The sequence below is a fragment of the Chenopodium album genome, chromosome 1 (genome assembly GCF_948465745.1).
Source record: "Chenopodium album chromosome 1, dcCheAlbu1.1, whole genome shotgun sequence".
Classification (NCBI taxonomy): domain Eukaryota; kingdom Viridiplantae; phylum Streptophyta; class Magnoliopsida; order Caryophyllales; family Amaranthaceae; genus Chenopodium; species Chenopodium album.
This window is the reverse complement of record NC_137834.1, coordinates 32770013-32781500: the sequence shown is the minus strand read 5'-3', so window position 1 is coordinate 32781500 and position 11488 is coordinate 32770013. Positions and strand designations below refer to the sequence as shown.

General features: G+C 34.1%; 1 protein-coding gene across 1 annotated transcript; it reads left to right on the top strand.

The window, feature by feature from the left end:
* The first annotated feature begins 312 nt into the window (after positions 1-312).
* On the top strand, positions 313-11083 carry LOC145555361 (methionine S-methyltransferase-like). Its single transcript, XM_081617108.1, has 12 exons — positions 313-711; positions 2351-2544; positions 2730-2936; positions 3066-3161; positions 4505-4693; positions 4769-4957; positions 5035-5271; positions 5586-5720; positions 6465-6782; positions 6958-7137; positions 8170-9141; positions 10631-11083. Exons 1-12 carry the CDS (start codon positions 483-485, stop codon positions 10922-10924), a joined length of 3240 nt encoding a protein of 1079 aa, XP_081473234.1. The 5' UTR covers positions 313-482; the 3' UTR covers positions 10925-11083.
* Positions 11084-11488: the final 405 nt, after the last annotated feature.

Sequence of the window (11488 nt, the reverse complement as noted above, 5' to 3'; positions counted from 1 at the left end):
AGATTTAAAATTTAGAACATACAAGTAAAAATTTAGAACATAAAGAGTGTTCTCACATAAGAAAAATTCTCACATAAGAAAAATTCTCATGAGAGCCTCCCCCTATATATATATATATATATATATATATATATATATATATATATATATATATATATATATATATATATATATATATATATATATATATCTTTTTTTGAATGCAAAACACCATATATATATAAATATATAATACTAGTATAAATATTGACCCAATAATAGCACAATAAAAAAAACCAAACAAACATTCGGGCCGTATCTCAAAATCCGAAAATACTATAAACAAACAAATATCTGCTTTTACTTTTTCCACTATACCCTTTCATTTCATTGGAAGTGTTACAGTAAGCGGTGGTAGGTGCTGTTATTCTGGAAAAGCGTAATCACAATTCACAAATTCAGAAGAGAGAGAAAACCTCAACAAATTTTAGAGAGAGAAAGCCATGGAAACTGTTGAGGAGTTCTTGAACAAATGCAGACAATCTGGTGATGCAGCTTACAGTGCTCTTCGATCAGTGCTTGAAAAGCTTGAGAATCCTAAAACTAGAGTTGATGCTAGAATCTTTATGTCTAAGCTTCAGAAGCATTTTGATTCTGCTGCTGTTTCTTCTGATGATTTCTTCGCTACTTATCATTTCAAAATCAATGACATTCAATTGGAGCATTCTTCAGGTTCTTTTTATTTTTATTTTTAATTTTTGATTTTTTTGTGAGTTTTGTTGATTTTGTGCTGGGAACTATATGAATTTTAAAATGTTTAGGAATTATATTCAGTTATTTGGATAGATTGATTAAATTCACAGTGAATATGTTATGGAAATTTGCAAAATGTTTTACATAGATCGAATTATTATTATGAATGAAATTCAGAACGATTTGATGCTGATTCAGGTAAATATTTTAAATAAATTGATTGAATGAACAAACGGATGGATGAATGTGCGGACGAATTCGGATCAATTTTGCGAAATAGAAGTGAGAAATGACACTTTGATTTTACTGAAATAAAAAAAAAAAAAAAATACACATTTTAGATTATGTATATTTTCATGTATAATATACTATAATGTACGGAGTATAGAGTATACTTTTGTTAGTGTAATCATAAAAAGTTGAATTCTGTATCGCTTTATTTCTTACAAAGGTACAAACTTACAATGGAGGATGATGTCATACCATTTGCGGATTAATTACGCTAAAGTATTATTTGCATATAGCTTTTCAAAATATTCTTCTTGAAAAGCTTAAGTGTTTTGTGTCTGAGGTGTGAGAACTTTTTTTGAAGTTATATTTTTATTTCTTTCTTGTAAATGATTCCTATAATTTTTGTAATATAATTGAGGTTTCTAAATATTATTTTTCTGAGTGTGATGACCGAAAAGTAAGGTCATAAACTCATAAATTAAGCCTCTAAGAATGCCAAAGGCCATAGAGATGGACTAATATTGTTGTACATACTGCCCATTGATAACAGGAATAAATCTGACATTGATGTTTGAACTTCGTACTATGTGTCTATGTATACTTATAATTAAGATAAAGAACTAAAATAGAGTGCTATTGGGACATGACAAATTGGAACTTCTGATGTGTGAAATGAAAAGCCTAGATATAATGCTCCATTGATGTCAAAGAGAAGCGATTCTAGCTAACTAATACACCGTACTTAGGGCCTGTTCTCATACGTTTAAGTTCAGCTCAGTTCAGCTCAACTCCTAATTTCCTTCTCTTATAAAATATTCATTTTAGTTCAATTCTGTTCTGTTTAGCTCTGTTCAGTTCATTTCAGCTGAGTTCAGGCTATGAGAACAGACCCTAAGGCTATGTTTGGTTCATTTGACTGAAATGTTATTTAATCTGAATTATCTGTGAACTTATATTATATTGTTTTAGTTTTGAACTTATATTATTTTGTATCAACTTCGTTATATTTAATTTGTCTGAACCTGAAATCGTGTCTGAAGTATTTATGTCTAACTTATTTGTCTGAACTTATTATGTCTAACTTATTTCTGAAAAAAAATTATTTTGTCTGAACTTATTATGTCTAACTTATTTGTCTTAACTTATATTTCTTAAATAAGATAAAATAAGTTGAAACAAACAAACAAACCCTAAGGTTCTCTTGTATTTTTTTTTTCTTCCTTTATAATTTCCTTCCTATCTCAGGTTTTCTGTCTATTCCTGTGAACCAATAATATATATATCTGTCATGTATTCATCTGACAATTACTACTGTATTATTCATCATTTTGTGTATTTGATCTTCAACATTGTTTTGTTGACTAAGCCACTTATGGGGGATTTTCAGGCTTCCCGCAAAGAAAAAAGTTGACAATGCTGGTAATTCCTAGCATATTTATGCCAGAAGATTGGTCTTTCACGTTTTATGAAGGGTTGAATAGGCATCCAGAATCCATCTATAAGGACAAGGTAGTTGCTGAGCTTGGCTGTGGGAATGGATGGATAACTATTGCTATTGCTGAAAAGTGGTCTCCTTCAAAGGTTCAATACACTTTCCTAGCATCATTTATTAATTTATCTTTACCAATGAACGCAAATTGTTTTCTTCATGTAAAAAATTCTGGAATTTCAGCAATTTTATGGCTTTGATATATTAATGGAAAAATTATTCACATTAACTTTAATCTGTATAAGTTGAACTGAGTTCTTAAGTCAATTGCTAACAGGTGTATGGCCTTGATATAAATCCCAGAGCTGTAAAGGTTTCATGGATTAACCTATACTTAAATGCTTTGGATGAGAATGGTAAACCTATATATGATGGAGAGAAGAAGACTCTATTGGATAGAGTAGAATTTCATGAATCTGACCTTCTAGCTTATTGTAAGGACCATAACATAATGCTTGAAAGGATTGTTGGCTGCATACCACAGGTAAAGTAGCATTAAAATTTGATTTTTTTGGCCTTGAATTCCTAATAAATCAATGTGTCTCAATTTTTACATTATATGGTTCTGGTTTTCATGATTTAATTTTGATTCAATGATGGTATCGGCCTGCAGATCCTTAATCCTAATCCAGATGCAATGACTAAGATGATCACAGAGAATGCAAGTGAAGAGTTCCTCTACTCGCTCAGCAACTATTGTGCACTGCAGGTTAAAAAACTTTGATCATTATATTGCCATGTCATCCTAGGGGTTTAAGCTGTGTAGGTTTACTTTCTAATGCATGCTTGTGCTAAAGAAACTAGACAAGTTAGTCAAACAAAGTGCTGCAGCACACTCAATTATGGAATCAGGACATTCTGGGCACATTCTTCTTCTCTTGTCAACCTGCATGGGATATCATTATATTTACTGGTTCCTCAGTCAAAGAATATACATATGTTATCCACATTGATTATTAATGAATCGGCCCTCTGTGGTGATGTGCTAAATGCTAATACTTAAGTGATAGTGAATTGTAGTGGTAATATATGAATGGATGGTTTACAAAGTTGTAACTGGAGAGAAATTTTTGTGTGAAGTTACAGTTTCTCCATTTTGGTTGACAGAATTTTGAAAGAAATTTTCACTTTTCCAAAATCTTTCTCACAGCTTTAAATATACACTTGCTACTTATTTTTTTGAGATACTTTCCCTCAATAACAACTACAACAAAGCCTTAGTCCCATAATGATTTGTGTAACAAAATCAGAACTTATGTCAAGTATTAAAATAAAAAATTAAAAAAAATAATTAAAAAAAAAACCTCCCCTATGTATACATTTTCCTCCATTAATAAAGGGTGTGTTTGGTAAAAAGCTTTTTAAAGAGCTTTTAGCTTATTTTGTCCAATTAGATGTTTGACCATTTAAAAAAGCTAATTTGGGTGTTTGGTATACAGGCTCAAAAAGCTCTTTTAGAAAAAGCTCATTATAAGAGTTTTTTAAAATTAGCTTATTGTACAATTAGCTTTTTGTTTCTTAAATACACTAAAACAGCTAACAATTAACAGCTATTTACCAAACATTTTTATACAATCAGCTAATCATAACCAGCTAGTCAATCCAGCTACTATAACCAGCTAGTCAAACCAGCTATTATAACCAGCTAATACAATCAGCTTCCGGCTAATTACCAAACAGGGCCAAAGTCTGTATCATTACCCAATTTGCTGCATTCTTTGTTTTGAAATGATTGTACACTGGGGCAACAGGATCTAGGTTTAGACTAAAGGTTTGATTCAACTAAATCAAAATGAAAGTGATCTTCAGGGTTGCATATTTTTGTAAAATTATCTAGTTATAATCCATGGTGATGATGTCAAATATATAGTTGGTTTCTAGGTGACATTTTCAAATCTTCATTTGTTTTTCCATTTTTTTCCTTTTACTAGCAACATTTTTCAACAGATTTCTGATAGTGTATTTCCTTTGAATACTTGGAAAATGATTCTTCAGATGGTATGTTGACTTAATTTTCTCTCTTTTTTTCTCTGTTCTGATTTCTGATTGTAGGGTTTTGTTGAAGATCAATTTGGCTTAGGTTTGATAGCTAGGGCAGTTGAAGAGGGAATTTCAGTCATTAAACCCACTGGGATTATGATCTTTAATATGGGAGGCCGTCCAGGACAAGCTGTTTGCAGACGTTTATTTGAACGGCGTGGCTTCCGTGTTAATAAGATCTGGCAAACAAAAGTTATTCAGGCTAGTTAAACTGAATCATTGTAAATTTTATTTTAATTTCTTGAACCGTGGATTTGACGAACTGTTGCGTTACAGGCTGCTGACACAGATATTTCAGCGTTAGTTGAGATTGAAAAAAACAGCCCACACCGTTTTGAATTCTTCATGGGACGTACAGGAGATCGACCTCTTTGTGCTCGAACAGCTTGGGCATATGGGAAGGCCGGTGGTTGTATCTCTCATTCTATTTCTGTTTACAGCTGTCAACTTCGTCAACCTAATCAGGTGAAGCTCTTTCTCCCTTGTTTTTCATGCAAGATGATGAAATATGCAAGTATGACACATGCAATTTTGTGGGACAGGTTAAAACGATTTTTGATTTTTTGAGAGACGGCTTTAAAGAAATCAATAATTCTTTGGATTTATCCTTTGACGATGATGCTGTCGCTGATGAGAAGATTCCATTCCTGTCATATCTTGCAAGTGTTCTTAAAGAACATTCCTACCTTCCTTTTGAGTCACCAGCAGGCAGTAAACGATTTCGAGACCTTGTAGCAGGGTTTATCAAAACATACCATCATGTTCCACTTACTTCCAAGGTAATAGTGGATGGACTTGGGGCATCTGTTTATACCGTACCTCTTTGTTTTCCTGTAAATCCATAGGAAATGTTTGATGTACCTAATAACGTATTGACTTGTGTCTTTCTAGAATGGGATTTCTGATCAAAAGAATTTTATAATGTTTGTTGCATCATATTGCTGGTAGCTAAATTAAGATAATAGCTTCAGTTGTGCATACATTATCCTCCTATTATTGTTGAAGTCAGGAGTTACCTTGAGCTTTCTTGTCTTCTTGTGGATTGGAATTTCGATTGTCGATGCTAATTGTGTTCTTTCCTCTAAATTCTCAGAATGTAGTTGTGTTTCCTTCAAGGACTGCAGCAATTGAGAATGCTTTACGATTGTTCTCGCCCAACCTTGCCATTGTCGATGAGCATCTGACTAGAGACCTTCCTAGGCAATGGATGACATCATTGGCAATTGAGGTATAGCCTATTTCTGATGACACTTCTGGTGACATTTGATATGTTATTCTGCAAATGCTTTTGTATATTGATAGGGTCTGTTCTTTGTTTCCTTTTCCCTCTTTATTTGGGTGGTGGGGAGCCGGAAAGAGGCGTAACTCATGAGGAGGATAGTTAAAGGGCTCGCTTTTTATTTATTTTCTAGTATACAAACTAGTTGTACTCTCCAATGGCTGCTTCATATAATTTCAGAATGATTGAGACAGTCATCAACAGAGTGAGGTGAGACACAATGTTCACAAGGGTGAGCTAGTGATGTAATAAATTACCAGATCTGACCAATTGTATGGCTCTTCAATATTTTTTTCATGAACATTTTGAAATTGAGTCATGTCTTTCAAGTTCCTTAATAAAGCTATCTCTGGTTTCTTTCCTCGGGTGTGTGTTCTCTCTTGGGTAATTGTGGGGTTTGTGATGTTATCTTTGACTTTGATGTTCTATGCTTCATCAGCCTATCCAGCATTTCGGTGTGAATAGAGTTCAATTTATTATTAGACAAGAAACATTAATAATTTTTCTTTAATAAATTTTACTAATCGGTGATATTTGCAAGTTTCACTGTCGTTTCGTTTGCTCATATGTTTTGGTTTGAGTTGTTTGTATCTCAGTCTGATGTAATGATAAATTAATAGTTCCTAGCAGCATATTGGAAATTCCTTGAAAAAATTGTGACAAATTCCGAACCATGTTGTTTCTACGTTGCAGAAGAGAGATTGTAGTGAGGCTTCAGATATGGTCACAGTTATAGAGGCTCCACGTCAGTCTGACTTAATGGTCGAGCTGATTAAGAAGCTGAAACCTCAGGTTGTGGTTACTGGCATTGCTAGTTTTGAGGCTGTTACTAGTGCAGCCTTTGAGAATCTGTTGAATGTTACTAGAGAAATTGGCTCGCGTCTTTTCTTAGACATATCTGACCACTTTGAGCTGTCAAGCCTTCCAAGTTCCAACGGGGTCCTAAAGTATCTTGCAGGAAACTCTCTTCCATCACATGTTGCGATTGTATGTGGTCTTCTGAAGAATCAGGTATTTGTTACTCTCAATATGGAATGCCAGATTGGGTACCAATTATTTTTCAAATCTAACCTATCTACATCAATTTATTGGATAAGATTTTCACATATATATTTTGTTTTGTCATTTGAGTTTGAGTTTGAGTAATTCTTTTGAACCCATTACCTCATACTTAATACTTCTCCAGGTTTATAAAGATCTTGAGGTAGCATTTGTGATTTCAGAAGATGACGCCATTTTTCGGGCTCTGGCAAGAACAGTTGAACTTCTTGAAGGAAATACTTCATTGATTAGTCAAAACTACTACGGCTGTCTTTTCAACGAACTGCTTTCCTTTCAGCTAGCTGATCGACATCCACCTGCTATGGTTTGTCACTCTTGCAATTTAGTCTCATTCAAGTCTAAAATGTTTTTTGTCCAATCCAAACCACACCACCATTTTATTGAACTAACTTGAAGAGTTTGAACCTGTATGAAGACTGACTAGGCCCAGCCTGAAAGTAAACCATTGTAGCCTGTGGTCACCTACCTAAAACTAAAAATTTGACATTGAGACCCCTTTCAGTAGCACTGTAGGTTTTAGTTCTTTGGTTTTTTATTTTTAAAAGTCCTATGATATATCTCATACTTTCTCCGTTCCACAAATATTGCAACAACTACCATTTTAGGAAGTTTCACTAATATTACAACATTTCCCTATTTGCACATGTTTTCTTTCCTTCTCTCTCCTCATCGCATAAATCTATATCTTTGTTCCTCTCTATCTCTCTCCTCTTCTTGAAATCCTTGTCCCCCCACCCATGTTGCAATTTTAGGGGACCGGAGGAAGTAAAAAGAATCGAATGTTAGTCTGACTTATTGAAGTCATGATTATTTAGAAAACTGACAACAGAAAATTGAAAACTACTTTTTCTAGTTTCCAGTTTTATGTAAGGAAGAACCTCATGACAGTCTAGTACTATCAGATTGACCTTATTTCTGGCTCAACACAAAACAACACTTTATTTTTTTTAGATGCAACACTTCTATTTACACCCTTGCTAATGCATAATTCAATTCGCCATAAATTTGAATTACCAATAAGTAAAAACTATAAATTAATTGATATTTTGCAAGTATAAATTGAGATGAATCTAATAAGATCTCACATGACTGGTTTTTCCTTAAATCATAAATCCCTCCCCCCCCCCCCCCCCCCCCTTCACACACACCAAAAATAAAAAAAGAAAAAAAGAAAAGTAAGGAGTGTAAGTAGTGTAAAATGAAACATTGCATTTAAAAATAAACAGAGGTATGTTATTGGTTATGTCAAGCTGGACCTGTGATCATAATTCTATACTAAGATGTAGGTTCACTGGATGTGTGTACTTAATATGTAAGTTTGATGTATGTGTTTCAGCGAGAATTTGATAAGAAGAGTACCACTAAATTGATTGGGTTTGCAAGCTCTGCTGTATCAGTCTTCAACCATTCTGAGCTGTCAATAAGTGAAGATGACAAAAAGTATTCCTTGATTCACATGGACGTAGATCAAAGCTTTCTGTCAATGCCCTCACCAGTAAAGGCTGCTATTTTTGAAAGTTTTGCCAGGCAGAATCTCTCAGAATCTGAGACAGATGTAACCAATGGAATCAGGCAATTTATTAAGACCAGATATGGTTTTCCAACAAACAACAGCACAGAATTCTTGTACTCTGACTATTCTTTGGGTCTTTTTAACAAGCTGCTACTTAGCTGTATTCAAGAAAGTGGCACATTGTGTTTTCCTGCTGGTTGTAATGGGAACTACATAGCTGCTGCAAAGTTTATGAAAGCAAACATTGTTAACATTCCCACACAAGCTGATGTTGGATTTAAATTAACTGCTAGTGTACTGACCAAGGTACTGGAGTCAGTTGAAAAGCCATGGCTTTATATTTCTGGTCCTACTATTAATCCAACTGGGTTGCTTTACAGCAATGAGGAGATGGAAGATATATTATCAGTCTGTGTTAAATTTGGTGCAAGGGTTCTGATAGATACCTCTTTCTCAGGGCTAGAATATGATATTAAGAACTGGGATGCCTGGAACTTGGAGCCCACTTTAGCGAAGTTCTATTCTTCTCACAATTCAACTTTTTGCGTGTCTTTGCTTGGAAGTTTATCACTTGAGATGCTTACTGGAGGGCTGACCTTTGCTTTCCTTGCGGTAGATCGATCTTTACTTACTGAAACAACTAATGGTTTTGCCGGTCTCACCAAACCTCATAGTACTACTAGATATGCTATGAAGAAGTTGTTAGCTCAGACTGAGCAAGAAGCTGGTAACCTTTCTGAATCTGTTGCAGAACACAAAGGGATTTTGAAAAAGAGGTCGCAGCGCTTGAGGGAGGTAATTAACTCAAGACCTATTGTTTTGTTTTTGTCTTCATAACTTCCATCCTGCATCTATTCAATTATAATAATTGTCTTCATAACCTCTTGAATCCTCTTAAAGTCTTTTTCTTGGATGATGCACTATGCTAACTGCTGATGTGTGTGTCTGTTGGATTCAGTTACTACCTCCGTTTCATATTATTTGCAACAATTTTGACATAAAGTAGAGAGGAAAAATGTCTAATTGTTGCAAATAATATGAAACAGGGGTAGTATAATAATTGTCTTCATTTCCTCTTAAATCTACTCTGTATCGGTAATTGTAGGCTTTATATCATGATGGGATCAATCAACTGCCTCACATACTTGGCCTTGGCTATTTAATTTGTTTCAAGTGGTTGGTAGTCAACGTGTTTTACAGTCAAGCTATGTTTGACAGCCTGCTGTACGTCGATTGTCGTGTGTCGGATCCTTTGACACTTCGACACTACACCTCACATCCACACCCAAATATATAGTGGCCTTTATGTAAATTTATAAATCTGGAGTGTCAGACACACCAAGTTGGACACGACACCCGAATCTGAGTCCAGGCAATATAGCAATCAAGGCTAATGCAAACAGTTTTGGTTTTTAAATCTTTGTGGAGGGCTTTTTTTAATCGAAATCTGCATAGAATACATTTTCTTGATAATAATCATCTTATTACCAAGAAATTTTCCAATTCATTTTATTTGCTTAAATATGGCAAGAGTTACACAGCTGATGGACTACATGTGGTAGCTGGGTCAGAATTTGCACATTTGATATTTTTTCCAAAATTTAAAACAGATGGTTCACTTCGAAATACAATATATGCACATTTAGTTTTAAAAAAATGAGAAGGATGCATATGCATATGTTTTTTCAATTGACTGCATATTTTTTACACTAGATGATCATACTATTTTATAAAAAATATATGGCACTTTGATATATACACTCTTCAAATTAGTTGGTGATTTATATTCAAGGAATATTACGCGTTTGTGCGGTCTTATTAGATTCATCTCAATAAATATGCATTGATAAGTGTGAAAAGAGGAGTGTTTCATCTTAAATTTTCTTTAAGTATTTTGTTTTTTTGTGCGGAATATTTGTATGAATTCTGGGAAAACTTAAAAGACGACTTCTATATGTATGATAACCCAAAAATATTGGTGGGTTTTGACGTAATGATTTGGATTGACAAGACTCTGACAATTACTTGATGGTTCTGGTATTTTCGAGGATGGTTATGAAAATTTGTAGCTAATCATTTAAAAATAGAGATATAGGGTAATGAGGTATGTTTTATCTGGTTTTCTTAACCCTTGTTGGTCAATTCTTCAATGAAAAACATTTAATCAAACTTTTTCCCTGCATTCACTATGATTTTGCTGTCTGCATAATCTTTTGAGAATTTTATACTTCCTATATATTTTCTACAACTAACTTCTTGTATCGTCATTTTCTTATTTACATAGACATTACAGAACTGTGGATGGGAAGTACTTCCATCCCAAGGGGGTGTCTCCATGGTCGCGAGGCCATCTAACTATATTGGGAAGCATGATAAACTCGAAAATGATGATAGTCAAAAGACCGAACTAGGAGACTCTATTATTCGAGAAGCCATTTTGGTGGCCACTGGCTTATGCATCAATAGTGGTTCATGGACTGGGATTCCAGGTTATTGTCGCTTCACAATCGCTTTACAGGAAGATGAATTTGAGCAGGCACTGGATCGCATCGCAAAATTCAAAGATTTCATCGCTTAAGTACTGAGATTATGCCCAATTTCATTCTTAGCCTAAATAAATGTGCATTAGCGTGACTTAGGTGTCATGCTCAGATTTGGGTACATATTCTTGATAGAATTTCCATGCAGACAAGAACAAAAAAATAAAAATATGTCGATGGCCTGGCTTAAACTTTCATTCTTTGGCTGCTGTGATGTTTTTTTTTTTTTTTTTTTTTTTTTTTTTTTTTTTTTTTTTTTTTTTTTTTTTTTTTTTTGCGTCTGGTTTTTATAGACAGATATCTAAATATGCTATCCGTTGATGTAGATTTTATTCATAACGTGCATACTCTATGATTTGAATCCTATTTACTAACTATAAAAAAAATGTTGTTGTGGGTACTAAAATGGTCATACCCATTTTAGTCTTGGGTAATTCTACCCATATAAGCCCAAAGAGCATAAAAAGGTCTACAAGGCTCCAAATAAGTCAAATGCATCTATATGGCCTACAACGGTCCATATATGTACTTTTAGGGCTCACAAACCCACTATGTACTCCTATATATACCCCTCTAGGGGTCAAAGGTAAAGGAGGTCACTC